The sequence below is a fragment of the Mesoplodon mirus genome (assembly GCF_964341445.2).
Source record: "Mesoplodon mirus genome assembly, chromosome: 2".
Classification (NCBI taxonomy): Eukaryota; Metazoa; Chordata; class Mammalia; order Artiodactyla; family Ziphiidae; genus Mesoplodon; species Mesoplodon mirus.
The window spans coordinates 198,379,980-198,402,897 of record NC_138977.1 but is presented as its reverse complement, the minus strand read 5'-3'; the positions used below and the strand labels follow the sequence as shown (position 1 = coordinate 198,402,897).

At 41.7% G+C, this 22,918-nt stretch overlaps 1 protein-coding gene across 3 annotated transcripts in view; it reads right to left on the bottom strand.

Moving 5' to 3' along the window:
* ENTPD1 (ectonucleoside triphosphate diphosphohydrolase 1) overlaps positions 1–22,918 on the bottom strand; it is a 123,159-nt gene that overhangs the window by 52,472 nt on the left and 47,769 nt on the right. The window contains exon 1 of one of the 3 annotated variants that reach the window (XM_082633541.1): positions 16,069–16,579. The exons of the other annotated variants lie outside the window; for them this stretch is intronic. Within the exon in view, the coding sequence (XP_082489667.1) occupies positions 16,069–16,126 (58 nt within the window). The 5' untranslated portion in view covers positions 16,127–16,579. Of the gene's footprint in view, positions 1–16,068; positions 16,580–22,918 lie in introns of those variants that run through there. 3 annotated transcript variants of the gene reach the window in all.

Below are 22,918 nucleotides of genomic sequence, written 5' to 3'. Positions count from 1 at the left end.
GCACAGGGAGATCAGCTCGATGCTTTGTGACCACCTAGAGGGGTGGGATAGGGAGGGTGAAAGGGAGGCTCAAGAGGGAGGGGATATGGGAACATATGTATACATATAACTGATTCACTTTGTTGTACAGCACAAACTAACACAATATTGTAAAGCATTTATACTCTAATAAAGATGTGACAAAATAAAATAAAATATGAAGTCTCTCGGTCCCTGATGGTCAGAAGCTAGCAGCTAAGAGGCAGAGGCTGGGATTACTGTTCCTAGGGAGGCTAAGGGACTTGCTCAAAGTCACACAGCTTGCAACTGACAGAGCAGTGACTGGATCCAAGTCTCTCAACTCCACTCCACTGCCTCAAGCACTGCCCTGCATTAGAGATGCATAGAAATTACTCAGCTTCATTCCTTCTCAGGTGACACAATGCAAAAGAACTCACCCAAAGTTCTGTTCAAATAGAAAGATCTTACATTTCACACATACCCCCCACCCCCATATTTTCCCAAGTAATAAATCCAGAGTCAAGTTTGAGGATAAAGCAGTTTAATTTGGTGGGGTTTTTTTCCTGCCTGCTTTTAAGTCGAGGAAGTCAGTACAATGTCAATAAATAGACAAATACTAAAAATGTACTTCAAGGCCTCAATGATGACCAGTTAGTTAAAGGGTGAAAAGTAAAGGAGTGGGAGGGAAAACAAGATAGACACAGGCTTGGGAGAAGGAGCCAGAGAATAAGAGGGGAAGGGATAGGCGGGGGTGGGAATAGAAAGAGAGGTAGAGAGACAGGTTATTGAGTAAATACCCATGTCCTGTTCCACTGATCTCCTGAACCCAAGACTTCAGAGAAGTTTACTTGCTTTTACTTATGATCTTTTGTTTCTGCTCTTTGAGATGTTAATTAGCTGGTTAGTCTCAGTTCACAGCTCTTTAGTTAGAAAAGGAGTGTATTTATCCTAACAAAGTAGACTGGCTGATCCTGAGTGGGCACCTCAGAGGTTCAGCTTTGGGTGGGAAGAGGCCATTTAGTGACCCAGGGCAGTGGAACCGGGGTGGGAGTGCACAACAAGCTCTTCCTGCAAATCAGACTCTGCCAACCCCACACTCTCCATCCCACCATTCTTTTTGCTGTGGGCTGTGCTCTTCTCAGATTAGCAGCAAGTAACTGACTTGGCACTGATGTGCCTGACTCTAAAAACGTTAATGACTGCAAAAATCAAATGCCAACAGAGGATCTGGGTGTGGGAAATAAGGAAGCAAAGGAATCCCCTTCCCTCTCTCTCCTTCTCCTCACTTCCTCCCACCATTTCGTCTACCTCCTCACCCACACCCCTTCCGGCCTTTCCTGAATTCTTTTACCCAAGACTGCATGGAGCACAATAGGTCTTTGCGGACATCGTGGAATCCCCTATTCAAGTATAGGGTTGGCAAGGAGGAGGGTTGTTTCCGGCAGAGTGATATCATTGAGACGGCAGACAGGAATACCCTGTGTCCCAGCCAACAAGTGTTAACAATCTCCTGTATTGATGGTCTCTGCAATAAACACATTGCTTCCTCTAAACAAATCATCTTCCACATCTGAAATTGAAGAATTGTGCCCTAGGGATTCTATCTTTTCTCAAAGCAGCTGCGTTTGTCAACAAGCCTTGGGTATGTGTTGCTGGTGAGAAAGACTGAGACAATCTGTGCTGGCCAAATATCACTAGTGTGGGGGTCAGAGTGGGGATGGGGTGAACTGATTCACCCACGTTGCCCAGCCTTACAGCCCCCTGTTTTCTACATCTCACATTTGTAAGTTATCTTATTTCTACCTCCTCATTTTTGTACCTACGAGGTACAAAAGTCAGAAGCAACATAAAAATATTTCTGCAGCAAAATATGCCATAAGCAAAGTAAAAAATAACAAACTGAGGAAAATGTTTGCAACAACTATGAAATAGTTGGTTTCCTTAATATACAGAGTCATTAAAAATCATTAAGAAAATGATCAACCCATCTAGTAGAAAAATGGGCAAAGAACATAACTAGGCAACTTAAAGAAAAAGAAATATTTTCAACATATTAGAAGTATTCTAATTACCCTAACTTAAAGAAATGTAGTCAATGAAAATTGACATACCTTTTATTACTTAGAATAGCGAAGTTTTTTTAAAGTTTGATAAATATATAATGTTATTACATACTCATTAGAATGGCAAAAAAAACCTGACAATACCAAATGTTGGCAAGGATGCAGAGCTACTGGAACTCTCATACACTGCTGCTGGGGATGCAAAATGGCTCAGCTACTTTGGAAAGAGTTTGGTAGTTTCTTATGAAACTAAACATATACTTACCATATGACCAGGCAATCCTACTCTTAGGCATTTACCCAAAAAGAGTGAAGACATGTCTACACAAAAACCTGTACCTAAATATTTCTAACAGCTTTACTCATCACCAAAAACTCAAAACAACCCAAGTGCTCATCAACTAGTGAATGTACTCAAATTGTGATACAATGGAATTCTATTCAGCAACAAACAGGGCATAAACTACTCATAAATGCAACAACATGGATGAATCTCGAAAGCATTATGCTAAGTGAAAGAAGCCAGACTCAAAAGACTATGTGTGATTTCATTTATATGATATTCTGAAAAAGGCAAAACTAAGGACAGGAATCAGATCAATACGCAGTTTCAGGAACTGAGGATTGACTACAAAGGTCCACAAGGGAACTTTCTGAGATGATGGAAACATTCTGTATCTTGATTGTGGTGGTAGTTACAAGACTACACACATCTGTTAAAATTCACAGAACTGTACACCTAAAAAGGGTGAATTTTATTGAAAATTTGATAAAGAAACGTATATCAACAAAAATATGGGGAAACAGGCACTTCTTGCATGTTCATGGGAGTAAAAATCCACACAGCCTCTTTGGTGGGGGGCAATTTTGCAATATCTATCAAAGAGCAAAGCATATATATCCTTTGACCCAAGAATTCTACTTCTAGGAATTTAACCTGCTGGTAATACTTATCAATGTATGAAAAGATGCATGTATAGGAATGTTCAATGTAGCATTATTTGTAATTGCAATAATATAAGTTACTAAAGGTCCATTAATTGAGATCTGAATATATAAATTCTAGTACAGTTATGCATAATACTATTCAGGCATGGAAAAGATTGAGATCTATGAATGTTGATGCAAATGGTCTTCAAAACATTTTATATTGTGAAAAGCAAGATGTGGAACAATGTGAACAGTATGTTCCCACTGGGTAAAGGCATAGACATCTCTGAAAAGTTATAGATTCACTAGGAGGACTCACAGGACTCAGCATATAGTCATAACTCATGACTAAGATTTATTACAGTCAAAGAATATGAAGAAAAATCAACAAAGAGAAAAGAAGTATGAGACAAAGTCTAGGGGAAACCAGGTGCAAGCTTCCAAGGGTCTTCTCCCAGTGGAGACCACAGGACACATTTAATACCCCAGCAATGAGTTGTGATAACACATGTGAAATGTTGTCTATCAGAGAAGCTCACCAGAGCACAGGGCCTTCACTGGGGGCCAGTCACACAGGCACCTACCATCCAGCATACATCAAGATTCCAGACTCCAGAGCTTCCCTGGTGGCGCAGTGGTTGAGAGTCCGCTTGCCGATGCAGGGGACACGGGTTCATGCCCCGGTCCAGGAAGATCCCACATGCTGCGGAGCGGCTGGGCCCGTGAGCCATGGCCGCTGAGCCTGCGCGTCTGGAGCCTGTGTTCCGCAACGGGAAAGGCCACAACAGTGAGAGGCCCGTGTACCGCAAAAAAAAAAAAAAAAAGATTCCAGACTCCAGATGGAAAGCAGATGCCCAACACAAACCTCACTACCTGCACAAACAGTCCAGGCACAGCAAGCCATTTCCTTAATTCTCAGAATGGTGAGAACCCTCCCCAAATCCAAGCTCCCAGACACCAGCCAAAGGCCAACCCTGTAGGCAGGTCCCCCCAAGGATAGAGTCCCAGGCCTGCATGTTAATGCCCTTTTGCATTGAGCAATTCATAAACTATTTTACCATGTGACCTTCCTCACTCCCTCCCTTCTTCTTTCCCCTCCCTTCTTTCTCCTCCTTCTTCTCCCCCTTCCCTCTCTTCCTTCCTTCCTTAATTCTCTGAGCAATTAAAAATTCTTAATAAAAATTCCTGAAGACCCAAAGGCTCTGAGTTGAAGAGAAAGAATCTACAGCGGGTTTCCAGTTTGGATTAAAGTGACAAAGATGCTGGGAACCTGGAAGGTGGGCATAGGGTAAATGGGAAGAGATGCGTTGGTGGTTTGATGTCAACTTTGCTGATCCTCTGCCCACTCTACCACTGTGCCAGCCACTCACCCCCTTAATTAGTCCAAGCATCCGTCTCTGGGTCCCCACTCATTCAGTCTTCCCAGATCAGTGTCATCTCTTTTGTATTCTTTAGTGCAAAATCGTCAGGTCTCATTGGGCCAGGCTTTGGGTGGATTAAAAGCTTTATTCGAAGGGAAATTTGGCACCTCTGCTGTTATGTATCAATACAAGAGGGAACAGCTCTCTAAATAAGACATGATCAAGTTTCTAAATGTCCATGGTAACTCTGTCACAGATCATCTGGTATCTAAGCAGCTTTCTTCAACAATCAACACAGAGTATCTGCACTTTAGATGCTTATGTGAGAACTCAATCTTAAATTGTTTAGTATCTAGTTCCTGTCAAGGATGTGACAGATACAACTGATACTTGGGAGGGGCAATCTGAGAGTACCCTAGATTTTTTAAAGCCTATTTTCTGTACTCATTTAGTGAGGTGGAAAGCAGGAGGGGTTAAAGAAAGGTTCCTGGACCTTGGAGAAAGTGTCTTCCTTAAAGAAAAACTAATAGGATCAACCCATAACAGATGAGGGCAGCTCCTACCAAAATCGCCCACAATTTTTTAAAAAAGTATGTTCAATCTTGTGACTTGAGTATTTCCTCGAATCCAGAACGCAACTAAGAAAGTGATGTCCTACTCAATTTTGTATACTGAATGAAGAAAGATGTGTGAATATGGTGAGGCAAGGTCATCTGCATGGAGTGAAAAGGCAACTAAAAGAACTGGTCAATGCAGTGTGCCTCTAGCACAGCCTTGGGAGAGAAGGTGCCTTGGCTCGTGGTCACTTCCCTGAAAGTTCTTTCTCCATAGTGATGTAGGATGACTCCTCAAAGTTAATCAAACTAACCCCCTACTATGATTTCATGTTCAAGTTATCTTGCCATGATTTTTCTACAAGGTGAAAAGTGAGCTAATCATTGTTAAACAATAGGGGGTATTATGTCACATATAGATACCTCATATGCATGTTTGGTTTCATGGAATTCTCATTTTCTTTATTCCACAAAGTGAAATAGATTGTCTCTCCCTGTGAGACACAGGCTGCCTGTAGAATACCGATGCGATGCGGAGACCACAGGAGCCACATGTACAGCACAGTCTATGCACTTCTTGCTCACCCCCAGGCGGGCTGCTTTCTTATTTGCTCAGACTCACAGAGGTAGGAGGGGTTCAGCCAGACAAGGAAGCACACTTTAGGGGTCAAAGCAAACAAGAGGGATCCCACATACTCTCCCTTCTTTGGAATTATAATAATGTTCTTAGTGGAGGGGAAAGTGTCTCCACCTCAGCAAAAGCTCAGGATACCACACAAGGATACTGTACAAGGAACCATACCTTATGGTCCTTGGAAATGGTGGCTAAAATAGTTGAAATTCTTTATAAAAATTCGTACACACCCAAAGACTCTGAGGAATGCAAGAGATAAAGAGGAAAATTTTACTCCACCTTCCAGGAAAGTCTTTGTTGCCTAGAACTGACCTCTGAGAATGCTGCATTGGTAGACCGTCTTCAGGGATGGGATAGCTAAATCAGATAACAAAGATGCTCCTGGGCCCACCATCACCAAGGCTCTTAGGACAGGGTGGAGAAAGGCCACTCCCCCTTTTCTCAGAGCTTTATACAGCGCAGGGACGTTCATTCCATTTCTCTTGCCTTCGGCTCTCTGCCTCCAGCCTCCCAGTGAGCTGATACGGGCCGCACCAGTTCTTAAGATTTGACTTCCTCTGACTTGTTCTGTTTTCCTCCTTGCACTCTGTGCATTCCTAAATTCCACCTTCCCACAACCCACTCACTCCCTGATCCACCACACCTGGCTTCTGTCCCACCATTCTACTAATGCCACTCACACAAATATCCGATGGATGATTTTCCATTTCCTATAGAAATTGACACTGTTTACTACATAAACTCTCTTTTCTTGGCTCCCATGACACCAGACTCTTCGAATAGTCCTCTTACTTCTCTGACCCTTACTTTGCTGGCACCTTTTTCTCACCATACTCTTTAAACAGGGATGTTCCACAGTGTTCCATCTTGGAAACTTAGCTCATGTCACTTCATACACATACGACCAACTGAACGGTGATGGCTCCCTAAACTTTATTGGGATGACCCCCTGATCTGTATCTCTGGTACAGGACTTTATCTTGAGCTCCAAATCTATAATTCTAGTCACCTACTGAACATACCTGCTTTGATGTTCTACAGCCAAAATCACCATGTCTAAAACTAAACTTTCTTTCCCACTCCAATTGTTCTGTATAATCTGCTCAGTGAAGGTCAGCACCATGCCCCCAGTCTCCCCAGACTCTCCCTTCTCCCTCCAAGCAAACTCCCTCCAAGGTTTTACTGATTCTACCCACTAAATATCTCCCAAATCTTTTCATTTATCTATTTCTTGCCTGGACTTCTACAATAGCTTCTGTAGAGGCCTCCCCACATCTAGGCTCTTCCCCTTTAATCTGTCCTCTACTTTGAAGTTACCATGATCATCCTAAAAATGCAAACCTGGTTATATGACCCCACCAATGTGAACTTCTTCAATGATTCCCATGTGTCTCCAAATAAAAGTTAAATTCTTTAACCACAATTTTAAGGCCAAGTCCCCACACAATTCAGGTGTAGTTCAAGGTGGTAGTCTCTAAATTTGCCCTTCTTTTTCATATCTTCATGTCTTGTACAATGTTCCTGCCTTTTTCTTCTGCCTGAAGCTCTCTTCTTTATCTTTTTGTACCTTATGAAGAAATTGAAGCTGAGGATAATCAGTTTATGTGTCACCACTTCCAGAAAGTCTTCCTGAAAGCCTCTTTCCCCTCCTCTAATGATGGATTAAATACCCTCCTTTGCATCTGTCTCATAGCTTCCCTCCCACAATGCTATAATGGCCTTTAACCTGTGTCAGTCTCCTCTATGAGACTGAGCACCTTGAGAACACAGTATACCTTTTTAGGTCTCCAGAAACCAGCAAAGGGTCTGGTCTGTGTCAGTATTCCATATGTCAGTTGAATAAATGAATGGGTAAGATTGATTTGAATTTTTAGTACACAATGTTTTCCCTCAAGAAAAGGGGAGATTTATTTGATTATTCCAAATGTGTTTTAACTTCTCAACTCTATGGTTCTGACTATTTTTAGTGAGCTGCCAGGCAACTCGACTTCAGTTTGCATGTATTGTAGGAAGCAAGAGGGCAGATGTTTAGGCAGTAAATCCCAAATCTGGATCCCAGAGCTTAGTCATAAACTCCATGGAATACTTTCCCGCTGAATTACCAAGAATAATAGACTCAGATGATAAGTGTATAATGGAAGGAACTACACATTTAGCCGGTCCTTTCTAAGCAAGCATGGTTAACTACATTGTCTCTGACAGTGAGTCATTCTAAGAGAAGCAGTATGATTAGGTAATAATGCATCTATTTCCTTGTTTTTGATTATTATAACTATCCCGTAGGATGGACACTCACCCCTGCCTCTTAACTAGCTGTGTGACTTGGGAAAGTTACTTAGCCTTTTTAAATTTCATTTTCTAGACTGAAATTTTAAAAACATCCATCACTTAATTTGGGAAGCTGATGTGAAGATGCAGTGAGCTCTGTATGAAAAGAAGGATTAGAGTGATTCCAACCAGCCCCATGGCCTCGGTTAGTACTGTCCATATGTGGGAAATACACTAACTTATATTTAGCCCAGACATATGTATTCCTGACCTTTCAGCTGCCTCCTTGACCTTTCACCTTGGATAACTCACAGGCACCTCAAACCTTTTCTGCCCAAACAGAATTCAAGCTTTCCCCTTCTCCCCAAACCTGTTCCTCCCCCAGCTCTCCACAGTTCAATGCCTAGAGCTCAGTGAGCATCTCTATTACTCATCCAGTTGTGACCCAAGAAAAATGGCATCAACCTCCATTCCTTCCTCACCCTTGTCCTTCACATCCAAGGAGCCCGCTCATTCAGCAAATGTTACTGAGCGCTTGTGTCAAGTCCTGGGATTCTACCTCCCAAAGATTCTGATGCCCACGCCCCCCCTCCATCACCCTGCCACCTTCTTGGTCCAGCCACCACCACCTCCCACAGCAGGCTCCTAACTGGTCTCCCTGCATCCACTCTTGCCTCTCGACAATTTGTTTGCCACGCTGCAGCCGCAGTGACCTTTTCAAAGTCTCCATATGATCACATCACCCACTAGTTACTTAAAACCCTTCATAGCTTCCCATTACTTTAGAATAAAGACCACAATCCTTCATGTAACCCATAGGTCCTACTTGTCCTGCCCCTTCTTGGGTTTCCAGCCTCCCTTATCACCACCCTTCCCTCACTCTTTGCCTCCTTTCAGCCCTCACTTCACCTTTCTTCCCCTGCCACCGGGCCCCCGCACAATTTTTTAACTCTGCCTAGAACATTCTCCTCCCACTCTCTTTCCTTAGCTATATTCTGCTCGGCCTTCAGATTCCAGGTGCAAGTCCTTCCTCAAGGATGCCTCAGAGACCCCTTCCATGAACCCCACACTAGCTGGCACTCCTCACAGCACTCTAAATTTTTCCTCATATCACTTAAGGCTACTGTAATTAATTAGCTACCTGCTTAAGTCTTTCACCTCGTCAGTCATTCTCAAGTCTAGCTGCACATTAGAGTCACTGGAGAACTTTGTGAAAATACGAAACCCCGAGTCCCATCCCAGACTAATTAAGTCAGAATCACTGAGGTGAAGCCTGGGCATTGTTAATTTTTAATGGCTTCCTGGTGCAACTAATATGTAGCCAAGGTTGAGAACCACTGCTTTGGAGGGCAAGGACCAAGTCTGCTTATCCACAACTTTATACCTAGTGCCAAGCACACAGCAGTGTCTGCACACAGTAGGCATTCAATAAATGGTAACTGTAGTTATGATGATTATTGTTGTTGTTATGGTCAATATGGTTATGATTAAGATCATAACCTTTTCACACTTCTGGCATCTGTGATTCTTTACCACAAAACTCCAATTATGTAGCAGCCAAATCATGTTTTTAAAATTCAGCAAGTTTCTATTTTCCTGTCAACATAGAGCTTCAATTAAGGACTGACCAGACCTACTAGACAAAATATTTTCACAAGCTACATCTCCAAGGTGAAACAAAATACAGCATATTAAAAGAAAACCCCAATTCATATCTTATAATTCCTTTCTATGTAGGTATGTATTAGTAACTATAGTCATTTGAATAGGAACTTTCTAGTTTTGTAACGACGAGTGTATTGGCCACTGCCTTGTCATTCTGATTCCACTTGGTTTTGCTCTTCTCTATTAGTAGTTTTTCTCTCCTCCCACGTGACCTATTTTACTAAGCAAATGTCAACTCCACTCCCCACCCTGGCTCAGTGGTTACAGCCGAAGTTTCTTCAGCTTGCAGTTTTCCTGTTCAGCCCTGTGTCAGAGGGCAGGCTCTGTACAACTTTTAGAGAACCTTCTAAAGACATAGTTTCTATAGTCCTATAGTCCAGTTCTCAACCATAAACCTGCTCAGAATCACCAGGAAGGTTTATTAAAACAAAAACTGCTGGACCCCATCCTCAGAGTTTCTGATTCAGTATGTCTGGGGTGAGGCCAGAGAATGTGCACTTCTAACAAGTTTCTAGGTAATGCTGCGGATGCTGGTCCAGGGACCACACTTTGAAAACCACTGCTACCTCCCACTTAATGGCTGATATTTTAAAAAATAGAGAAGACAAGTTATGAGAGCTTTTAGGGGTACAGTGGGGGAAGACTGTATCCAATTTATTCTTTATATTTAAGGCACAACCATGGGACTTTTTCCCATGATTTCAGAGGGATTTTCTCTGTGCTATTTTTGTAAACAACTCAACACATCCCACCCATACGTCTCTTTTTATAAGAGACTGTGAAGGTATGTGGGGAAGCACACCTCCTGTCTGTTCCCAACAGGCAATTCCCTCAGCTACCTCCAAGCTCCTTTTTAAAGGCAGCTCTGGTTCACCATCCCTGAAGCCAGTCAGCCTTGTGAAGCTGACTTTAGGATTGTTTAACACAGTGGTGGAGGGGGGTTGAAATAGCAGAAAGGGAATTCCTAAGCAGCTCCTCAAAGAAGCAAGCTTCAAAATCACTCTAGGAGGTTTCATCAGGGGTTGGCGGGGAGAGGTGGAGTAAGGGATTCCAAGGTATACCAAAGAAAGCTACTGAGCCCAACGCCAGCACCCTGGCAAGATGGCAGGCAAGCAAGCAAGCAAGACACTGTCACTGGAAAAAACAGCTAGAGTGCACGTGAATTTTATCCTTAGCAACTGCTAAGCATATCATGAAAGACTTTGTTATACATCTTTCTCATACTGAAGTACTTACCAGTAAAATTACCTAATATGTGGGATTTGCTGTAAAAAATTCCGATACCAACAACAAAAAGGCTTGCTGGAAGGGAGAGTAACAGAGGAAACAAAAATCTCAGAACATGTATTGATAAATGTTGAAGATGGGTAATGGGTATGTAGAGGTTTATTATACTATATACTACTCTCTTTGTTTTTGTTTGAAATTTTCTATAACCAAAAAATTTTGTGACCCTCTTGCTGAAATAAAGTACACTATTTCTATAAATTTGAGAGACCACCAAAATCTATTAACTCTAAGAAGTTCCTGCACATCTTCCCCATAATTACCCCATATCAAATTGGGCTAATTTGATATAACTTGACTTAGTAAAACTATGTCAGTTTCAAGTGATTGGGGACTGTTTTTGTCCTAGGTGTTAATAAATCTTTCATGTTTATTTTAAGGATTTGCCAAGAATCAACCTCATGTGGAGTTTCCTGAATCCATCCTCTCCCATATTTTATGATTTAGATTACTAACTCTGAGAAGTTAAAGAACATCATCTCTGTAATGTTCTTTAAACTTATTTAGAAAAGTCAGGGGCTCTCTTAATAACTTCCCATCTGTTTCAATGACTTCTTAATGATACATGTTTTAGTTTGAATTGATTGAACTGAATTTTTCTAGATTGAAGCAAAACAGAAGTTCAGAGGTTCCAGTTCCTTTGTAAAATCCATTATCATTGTGCACCTCCCTTCCTGTTCATGATCTTGCACTGAACCATAACCAAAATAACATTTTTTTTGTTATCTTTAGCATTTTTTCCTGCATGCCTCATCTCCAAATGATACTTAGCCCTAGTGATACTACTTTTAAAAGAATTCTCCTAGCTTCTAAACATTTTCTCAATTACTTACCATTTTTTCTCTATTGTACAAATACCCGGGGAAATGTTTTTTATTTTATAAAAGTTATGGTCATCATAGAAATTTTTAGAAAATAGAGAAATATATAATATAAAAGAAAAAACTCCCCCATAATTTCTGAGCTCCTTATCAAACTCCCTCAGGTCAAATGAGTGTTTTCAATGCCTTTCACTTTTCTTATCCATTAAGATTACTTGTGATTACAAAAGCATATTTCTCATTTAGTTGGTTATTTCATTTTTAGACTCTTAACTTTTTTGAGCCATATTCTTTAGCAAATCTGGCCATGATATCTCACCCATCATATTTCTGATTTTTTTTTAAAATCTGCCTTCTTAAAAACTGAAGCCATGTGCCTGATTGCCTTATGTTTCTCTTCTTCAGGATTATTAATGCCTAAATGAACTAGTCATTTCTCCTACATTCCTAACTATATCTTTCTTTTGTATCAGAATTAAATCAAGGAAGAAGAGCATTAATATCTTCCTCTAACTTGCAAGGAAAATCAAGAATTTTTCACACTTTGTATTTTTTTGAAAATTATATTTCCAATAAATGTCTACATAAAGTTATAGTGCTTCAGAATTTCATACAGGATTGTAGTGGGGGATAGTGGAGGACAGGGTTGCCAACATCTCTTGTGACCTTCTTCAGGCCAGGCACTATAGTAGGCAATTCACATAACTTTTTTTCACTTAATAATCTTAAAGGTCCTGAATGTTAAGTACTGTTTTAGCCCCTGTTTTACAGATAAGAAGAATGCAAATGAAATAGGTTAAGCAACTTCTCCAAGACAAGATGGTAGAATATCTTTCAAATACTGTACTAATAATTTGCATATCCAGTGTACCAAGTCCTCCCTTAGTTGAAATACTCCACTGATGGTCTATTTTGCTTCTGTCCTTGCTTTGTAATTTGTAAGAAAAACACTTCATCCAAAGCCTCCACTTGACTGGGGTGGCTTATCTTATTCTCATACAACAATGTCCTTTTCACTCTCCTTTGTATTCTTACCCAAAGCCCTTCATAGAGCTGCCAATCTCATGCTTCTTTGTATTTTGATATAGACAAACACTATCTTTAACATTCGCTCCCCATCCTAAAACATTTATGTCTTTAAATAAGAATAGACTTCGTGGCCCTTAATGAATTAGGAGGTCCATCCTTCTAACCTCTTTGTAACATATAGAGCTTCATGTTTATGTAGAGTAGAAGCAGCATGTCTATTTCAAGAGGTTACACTTTGATTCGGAAAAAAAAAAGAAAAAAAAGAAGATAGTCAAAATAAAACTTGGAATACTAGACTGATCAAATTTCCCTAAAAGTTGTATCATGAATCATAGATTTAGTCTCCTTTTTTCTCTCTCAGCTCTTTTCCTGGAAATTAATATAGTTTATTATGCTTGACATTGGAAGATGCAAAGTCCATAACCCAGCACATTTCTACGGTTCATTCTAACGTTGGTCACTCACCTAAATCAAAAAACAAAAGCAAAACAAAAGCTAGAGGTTACTGGATCTGGGATCTTGAGTAAACACACATTCTCACCCTTTGTTTTCTCAACTGTAAAATGAGGATTAATGGTAATACCTACTTGACAAGGTTGTTAGGATGATTAAATTTAATTGAATAATGTGTAAGAAACTGCCAAATGAACTGTAAATTAAATGATTGTGATGATTCGTATGATGATGATTATAGTCCACAATGCCATAACTTCATCTGTAATCTACATATAAAATCAAATATGCAAATATGCAATACCCGAGTAACCAGAGGCTTTTTACATCTGTAAATGGGGTTGAAAATTTTTTTAATTTCCCCAAATTCCAAGGTTCCTCTTTTTCTCATGATAGAAAAGTCTAGGGTGAATGAGAAGATTCCTGTCACTTTAGCATTTGCTGATACTTTTCCTCCCAGGATTTGGTGCTTTTAGGAGCCAGTTTTGCTGCTGACAATGGGCATGGGGAGCCAGAATCTAGGGCTGACTTTGGGTTGGTGGGTGTCAGTCCTGAGTTGCCTTCTCCCTTGGGTAGCAACATCAGCCTCACGTTCTAGAATCAGGATTCGCAAAGAAGCGGGATGCAGTAGGGAGGTTAGGGAACCCACACATTCTTCCTCTCCTGCTGATCCTACCCCTTTCCCCAGGTTTAGCTTTCAGGTTCTTTTCAGGGCAATATGGAGGGCCTTGTGCTCTAAGTACCCTCTACGTTCCGCTGCTTCTCACTCAACTAACTTCCAATTTGGAGGAGTTAAAGAAGAAACAGTCTGGTGACCTTAAAAGTAGAAGGGAGTTGTGTGGTCCTTCACACCTTAAAGTGAATTGTTGAGATGGACTGTGTTCCCCAAACCTGGCTGTGGCAAAGCTGAACAGAAAGAATAGGAGTTTGGAAGTAGTATAGAGAGCGGAGGGGCAAATCACCCCTTGGGATGGTTTAGGAGCAAAGGGCTTTAGGGAGCTCCCAGGCACTGGGCAGCAGGGTGGGAGGACATAAGGGATCAGGAGTAGAAGAATGGCTCAGAAATGAGGCCCTCAGTTAACACATCTATTACTTCACCAGCACCCAGGTTTGCCCAGTACCTACCCTGTCTCCTTCCCACCTCCTCAGGTGGAAAGAGCAGGACTCTAGACCAGAAAAGCTCCCGTGATCCTCACAGTCATGTTCATCATCATTTGTTATGTGCTTGCTGGGTACCAGGCACTGTGCTAAGCACTTTACATGCATTATTCAAGAAATCCTCCAACACTGTAGATATCATTAGCCCACTTTGCGCTTGAGGAAACTGGGGGGTCAGAGAGTCTAGTAATGTGCTCACGGTCACACAGACACTGAGTGCAGAGCTGGAATTTGAACACAAGCCTGTCTGAGTCTGGGAAATCTATGCTCTTAATCACCAGGAGGAACTGATAATCATTTAACTCTTTTCTCTTCTATCCCTGCCACTCCCACCTACCACCTACCCACTTCCTTCAGCCAAGTGGAGCCAGTTTACATAGCCATCCTCTGAGAAAAGTTGCAACAGATGGTTTCTGTCTCATAAGTTGCTAGGTTGGGTTTTGTGACTAACCTTCCAGTCCTGTGACCTTATGATCTTGGCCACAGAAGACTGTTCCAGCAACTGCTGCTTGAGCCAAAGTGTGGGCTGGGCTTGCATGATCTCATTTAATATTTATAGCAAAGCTATAAACTAAGTACTAATATTAATCCCATTGTACAGGTGGGAAAACTGATACTCAGAGAAGTTAAGTTACCAACCTGAGGTCATATAGCTAGTAAGAGGCAGAACTAGGATTGGAAGTCAGTTCATCTGAATGCTTGAATACCCTGCTCTACCTTCTTTTGGGGGGAAGATCAATGGAGTTGGCCTGGAACAAGAGACCCTCCTGAAATCAATTAGTGACAACAGAGGGGAGTTGTCCAGCCATGGCAGCAGATGCTGCAGAACAGAGAACAGAATCAGAGAAGAGTGGAGTTTTTGCCATGCAAGAATGATCAGAGGGGGAGACTGCCACAGTAGCTGTCGATTCACATGAGCTGGAACTACAACCACAACAAAGGGGCCCCCATTCCAGCTGATATGCAGTAATAGAGCCTGTTACTTGTGTTTCCTAACTTCTCCGTACGGGCCTGTCAACTCCTATAACCTCAGGTAAAAGAACCCAGTCCGGGGCTTCCCTGGTGGTGCAGTGGTTAAGAATATGCCTGCCAATGCAGGAGACACGGGTTCAAGCCCTGGTCCGGGAAGATCCCACATGCCGCGAAGCAACTAAGCCCATGTGCCACAACTACTGAGCCTGCGCTCTAGAGCCCATGAGCCACAACTACTGAAGCCCGCGCACCTTACAGCCCGTGCTCTGCAGCAAGAGAAGCCACCAAAATGAGAAGCCTGCACACCGCAACGAAAAGTAGCCCCCGCTTGCCGCAACTAGAGAAAGACCGTGCACAGCAACGAAGACCCAACGCAGCCATAAATAAATAAATAAATCTATTAAAAAATGGTAAACTAATTAAACAACAAAAAAAAGAACCCAGTCCATGTCATCTGTGCCTGACACATACACACTCCCTTAGGCTTAAACCCCCTGCAACACACCCCATCCTAATCTGGCCTGATGGAATGGAGTGGGGAGAGCCTTGGAGCCTTGCAGATCCCGATGCTTGAATTCTAACCACAGCCCAGCCTCCAGCTTTACTTCCTCTCCCAACAAGTAACTCTCTCCCCTCCTTCCTCATTGTCTGCCAGCTCCAGGAGAAGGACATTGAGGCCTAGGGCTGCTTTCCAACAGGCCCTCAGTATTCTGGGTGTACATCAACTGTTTCCTGGGGGAACAGCAAGTCAGATGCAGTGTGCAACTCAGAAGGCCATACAAGTATTGGTCTCCAGAATTTCCACTTCCTGGGTCTACCAGGGTCTTGGGGTGGCTGGGGAGTAAAGCCAGAATTTTTTCCAGGCCTTCACACCTGCAGTTAGCCCATGAGACTCTCTACATGAGACATCAGAGTGCACAGCAGTCCCCATGTCTCTGAGGTTGGCCAGAGTGAAGAGTTGCTGGTGAGAGTCAGTGTGGGAAATGCTGGCAACAAACCATGTAATACGTTTTTAGTGCTCCCATAAAGTCTGGGTACTCTAAGGAACTTGTATTCATGAGCAGCTGGTGCTGTATCTTCAGATGTCACGCATGATGGGCTGTTCCAAGAAAGATCCAGGAATACAAAAAGCAGGATTTCTTGGCTTCAGTGTCTCTTCCCTTTGATACTCTGTCTTATGGACAATTTGGCAAATAGTCAAATTGCTATCCTGATCTTTCCTACAAAAAACAAAAAACAAAAAAACAAAACTGAAGAAGAAAATCACCTGGGTATTAAAGCATCCCACCATATTCTGCCCTCAGGAAGGCAGTATACAGTAATCAGAAACAGACAAAAAGAAAAAAAATTTGACTAGGAACCTGTATTTTTTACATAGATCTTCTACTTCCTTCCATCCTCTTCCAGGGCCTCCTGCTGTTCTATTTCTTGATAACCAAATTGTCCCATCTCCAAATCTGTTCCTCCTTTCCATAATCAGTAATATCTAGAAACTGAGTTCCCAAGGCAACCACAAATATTTGCTATCCTTTCTGTTATGTGACTTGCCCTAAAAATAAACTCAGATATTTTTCCTACCATCAAAATGCCAGGAAGAATGTAAATGGATATTGGGTTTTTTATGCAGACCTATGAAATAGAGAAGGCACAGTGCTACTTAGGCAAAATTTCTAGGAATACTGTGAAAGTCCTAAAATAGAAGATATTTATACAAATTCGGCATGTTAGAAGATTATTCCATGTATAAAATGGAACAAGCAAAGGAAGGCTTGGGGAAAAAGGATTAGAATAAGCAGATACACATAAGTTAACACACACCCAAGTAAGTAGAATTTGTTTTCCTTTTTAGAAAGGGAGTAGCAAAGAGAAGAGTGCACATTTGCTCTGAGGTCTAGTCAAGGTTTAGCCTCTTTTCTTTGAAATGCCCCCTTGATGTGCCAGCCAAGGACCCCCCAAGACCTCCATTTGAAACTGACAGTACTTGAAGCCAATTCACAAACAAGATTTGCTTTCTGTTCTCATGTGACTCCGGGGTAGCTGACCCTTCAGGAATCATGGATAAAGTCTCCATTTAAGGCTCCAACGTGGTAATGACCCCACTACGCAAATCATTGTGAATTAGGGAGCTTCCAAATTAAACGAGGTTCAGCAAATGGCAGTGTCACAAGAGCAATAGTGACAGTCATAAAACTTTACATTTTGATGGTCTCAACAACAGTTTGCAAACACATTTATGTCCACTCTCTTTTCTGATCCTCAGAAAAACTCTCTAGGACACAGAGGATACATATACACACATATATAAATCCCGTTTTCAGGTATGTAAAAGCTGAGGCTAAAAAGCAAGGGAACTTGTCCAATCTGTATGTGGCTGGATGTACAAGGCTTCCACCTCCAGCCCCGTGTCCTTTTATCTTAGATGTTCTCTGTGTCTCCACCTCGCCATTCCCACTATCATCCAAGAATCCTAAAACCAATAGGATTTGTGATACAGAGGACCGGAATTTTAAAAAGCATCCTTAGAGCTTTCAGGGAATCAATTCAGAAATAGATAAAACAATAGAAAGACTGTGGAGAAACAAACAAACAGTAAGTGTTCAGATGAATTAATGCAGGATGAAGTCAGTACGGCAACAGGGAAATTCTCTCTCTCTTCCTCCTTCACACCCTCCCTGCTCATGACTGTCTGTTCTAAAACCCAGGACTTCCCCAAATGGCCCTATAATAACCCTTTTCTCCAATATTGGACAGTCCCTTAAAGTCCTCTGGCTAAACTTCCTGAGTGACCAGGAGCAAGTTTCCAATTTTTTCTTGGAACTACCATATTAGTACCAGTCACATTCATGTCCCTACCCCCTTCAGCACATGTTCCTTATATAACGTGGCCTCTGGATCCTTCCCCTTTCTGGACACATCCACCCACCCAGTTTATCAACATCTCACTTTCAATGTGATGCACAAAGGAAATGTACCACCCATAAAGTGATTTTCAGTTCTTCACTCAATAAATCAACCATAAAGTTAGGGGCAAAAAGGGCTGTTATAGGAGTAAATGAGGTAGTGAAAGTCAAGCACTTAATAGGGGCTGGCACAACCTAAGTCCTTTATAGATGGCTGCAAATCAGTGCCTTCATGGCACTATCTCTGCAGTATTAGCTACACACGTCAGAGCAGTGAGTTTTGATAAAGACATTAAGAAGCCAGAGGGAAGAAGGTCCAAAGAAGAGAAAGAAGCTCCTACTCACTGAACTTCCATCAGCAATTTGTCCCTCTCTGTTTGCTCCTGCCCAGTTTTGCCCTCCTCTGGTAAAGATATAATTGGTTTTCATCCTGAGGAGCAACCCCACCTAAGTCCTGGAATATATGAGGAACTTTTTCACCTTAGCGGGAGAGCATCTGAAAAACCATGATTGCTCCCATGCCTGGGGTCAAGTGTCCTGGAAGGACTCTAACCTCCCCTTTGGGAGAATCTGGAAAAACTTCTTTAGCTAAATCCATCCCAAAGTGTATACCAGTCTGTCTGGCTACCTTTCATTTCCACTCCAGGACTAGAGTCTGGCCATATATGTTAACCAAATTGGTAGGGGGCTAACTCCCTCTACTGGTTTCAGTCCACTCCTTTCAAGTAGGATCTAAATTCAGTTTCTGATGTCCCCCTGGTGCTCATGCAGACCGATCTCCCTACCTGACGATTTGGCTACAGACCAAGAATGTACTCCCCAGACGCCCCTGGAGCTGGACCCCACACCTCAGATCAAAACCCTTAAATATGGCCATGGCCTGGATCAAACATGAGTTTATTCCTCTCCCTTGGACATGATGATCTGAACTAACCAGGGCAACTTCCTTTCACTCTCTCCCATCTGCAGAGCTGCAGGCATATCTCATGTCTACGGATATCCCATTTAGAACACTGACAGCAAGGAAAAAAAGTACAAAGAGCAGACATATGAGCTCATAGAGCAAAGCAGTCTATTTAGGATTTAGTATAGAGGCAAATAAGTCTAAAAATACTAATAGACCTAAAAACTTTAATAGTCATTACTGTTTTATAATTTCATCCATTCATTCATCCATTAATTATGCACGCATTCATATACTCATGTGTGCATTGATATGAATCATATTTGATTGCCTGGAATGTGCTTGGTACTGGATATGAATAAGACTTAATCACTGCTCATAAAGAACCATAAAAATTAATACTCAGAATGTCAATGTCATCACCTTGACCTATCAAATACTTTTTTTTAATGTTTGGTGTGCTCTCCTAAAGAAAAAGGAAAGATGCATTATACCTTAGTAAATTAGATAATTCCATTCAACAATATCAGCTATAATTAGCACAAAGTGTAATGGGTGAGCTTCATTTCTTTAGGTAACAACACTATCAGCCTTGAGTCTGGCATTTCTAGGTCTGCATCTCACCTTTGGCCCTCCTAGTTATACGAGGCATTGCCCTCACTTCCTCACTTCTAATACGGGAATAACAGTAGTTCTCACCTCTTAAGATTACTATAAAGGTCCAGTGAGGTAATGTGTACAAAACGTTCAACATGGTGCCTGGAACAACCCTGTTCATGTTGTGCTTTCCTTTTCAAATATGCATATTATAGTTTTTATTTATGCACTTTACGTTAACAAGATCTTTCCATTTTTCAATATCACCTTAGCACCTCCGTTTCGGGTTAATACTATCCAAGGTCAAGTGCAACTGGCCTGGAAAAGGAAATCCTAAGAGTTTAAAACAGTAACTAACAGAGAGTCCCCCACCCCCAACCCTTCACTAGACACTTCCGTCCCCAACACCCGCCCTGTCCCTTACGCGAACCAAGCCTCTTCACGATGCAGGGCCTTGGCATATGCTGTTTCCTTTTCCTGCTGTATGTCCCCCTTGCCACATCCTCCCCCAGTTTCTGCCTTCTCATTTCTTAGATCTTAACTTTACCTCACTTAATCGTACCTAACTTTTGTTGGGTGCCTGCTGTCCTCCTGACACTGTAATGAGTGCTTTCATGGGCTTTCTTATTCAGTCCTGGCAACAAACCCTGAGCCTCTACCCTCACAGAGGCTTTCTCACAATAATCAGGTGACCTGTGGAGACAGGACTCAGATGCAGACTCTGTGCCCAACCTCCCTGCCCCTACCCACCTGTACCCCCTCACCTCCCTGCACCCCACCTCCCTACACCCCCACCTGCCTGCATCTCTCACCTCCCTGAATCCCCACCTTCCCTTCACCCCTCACCTCCCTGCATCCCCATCTCCCTGCATCTCCCACCTCCCCACACCCAACAAAAAAAAAACCCATAACACTAATCAAAAGCAGCCCAGAAATTAAAATTTGTGAGAAACTTATCAAAACTATCACCTACTAGGAAAAGATGCACATGAAACTTCCCAGGCTAAAACTAAACCAATGGCAGGACACAAACAAATGTATGGACACCAAGCAGGGAAAGTGGCAGGGGAGGGGGGTGGTGGGATGAACTGGGAGATTGGGATTGACATATACATGCTAATATGTATAAAACAGATAACTATAAGAACCTGTTGTATAAAAAAATTTTTTTAATTGCTATAAATAAATAAATATAAATAAAATGAGACTATCCCATTCAAGGCTCAGTGTTTCAAAGCACATCGGAGTCTGCATTAAGTTACAGATACTACACTTAAAGTGAGACCTCAATAGCTAGAAGCTGATCCAAAGCCTTACAAAATGTTAGCCAACTGGAGCTTGACAAAACAGTGAAATACCGTAGGAGAGACTAGGCCTCTTCAGGCTTGGGAATGGCAGACACAGAGGAGGCATGACAGTATCCTTTCAAATATCTAAGGGACTATCCTATGGAGGGGGATTTAGATTTGGTCCATATCTCTATGGCCCAGAGGACAGAACTAGTGCTAATGTCAGAGGAAAAATGCGGGGAAGGAAAAATGTTTCAATTAAACATTAGAACGATCAGATCTTTCTAACAGAGCTGTCTGTCTAATACAGTAAGACAACTGTCTCTGGGTATTGTGGGGAGGTAAAATATAGGAGGGTAAGAAGAAACTTTAAAGATTCAGTAGAGAATCCAACTTGATGGAGAAGCTGGACTGTGGATGTGGCTGGTCCATGATGACTTTTTCAGGCATCCATGGTAAGAAAAATAAAACAATGATATACTCTCTAAGACCCATTAACTATAAAATGAGGATAATAATAATATCAACCAGATAGAATTGTGTGAAGATAATAATAATATGTAAAAAAAGTCTTCAACATGAAAGACAGAAATGAAAAACAACAACAACAACAAGAGGAAACAGAAGAAAGTTTCAATTTCTAGCCTCAGAGAAATAAGAAAATATTACATCTATGAGACCAAAAGTGTGTACAGTTTTGTTTAAAGAGATCAGAAAATAAAAACAAGCTTTTACAAATTTAAACTATAATAACTGAAATAAGAAATTTTAACAAATGGTTCAAAGATAAAGTTGAGGAAATATCCTAGAAGGTAGAGCCAACTGTCAAAGAGTAAAGAGAGAAAACAAATGAAATGAAAATTATTACCACAAGAGAGACATCTGACTAATAGGCCTTCTAGAAAGAGAGAACAGAGAAAATCGTGGGCAGGAAATTATTAAAGAAATCATATGAGAAAATTTCCCAGAACTGAAAGATCTGAGTTGCCAGACGGGAGGGGCTGAATGCCTAGCACAATGGATGAAAAACACACACCAAAGTACATCAGCATAAATTTTAGTACGTAAGGGATAAAAAAAAATCCTAAATGCTTCCTGGAAACAGAGGGTGGGGTGGGAGGAACAAGTGATATAAAAATAAGTGGGAATAAGAATAGCATTGAACTTCAAAATTCTCATACACAAAGGCCTCAACATTTTTCCTCCAATGCACCTTTTCTCAGGAAGTTACTGAAGGGTATGCTCCACCCAAATGAGGTAGTGAACCTAGAGAGAGGAAGAGATATAATACAAACTGAGAATCAACACAGGAGAGAGGTCAAGGGAAGCCCAGCAAGACAACTATGCAGCTGTCCAGGAGAGCAGCCAGCTTAGACTAAAACAGGACAACAGATTCAGAAAGGAGGTTTTAAAAAAGGACAGACAGGGGGACTTCCCTGGTGGTGCAGTGGTTAAGAATCTGCCTGCCAATGCAGGGGACACAGGCTCAAGCCCTGCTCCGGTAAGATACCACGGGCCATGGAGCAACTAAGCCCATGGGCCACAACTACTGAGCCTGCACTCTAGAGCCCACGTGCCGCAACTACTGAACCCAGGCGCCACAACTACTGAGCCCGCATGCTGCAACTGCTGAAGCCTGCTGGCCTAGAGCCCGTGCTCCACAACAAGAGAAGTCACTGCAATGAGAAACCTGTGCACCACAACGAACAGTAGCCCCCGCTCGCCACAACTAGAGAAAGCCCGCACACAGCAACGAAGACCCAACACAGCCAAAAATAATAAATAAATGGATTTGCCTTAAAAAATAAATTAAATAAATAAAAATAATAAATAAATTTTAAAAAAAAAGGACAGACAGGAAAAGAAGGGGGACAAAAAGAAAAGATTACTATGTAGGAAATTATATCAAAGGGTTTGTAAAAAAAATTATTATTAGAGACATAGATGAAGAAATGAGACCTCATTAACACCAGCAAAAATGAAAAGTTGTACAGGAAAGGAAATGTAAAGCACAAACAATACTTACCTAGACA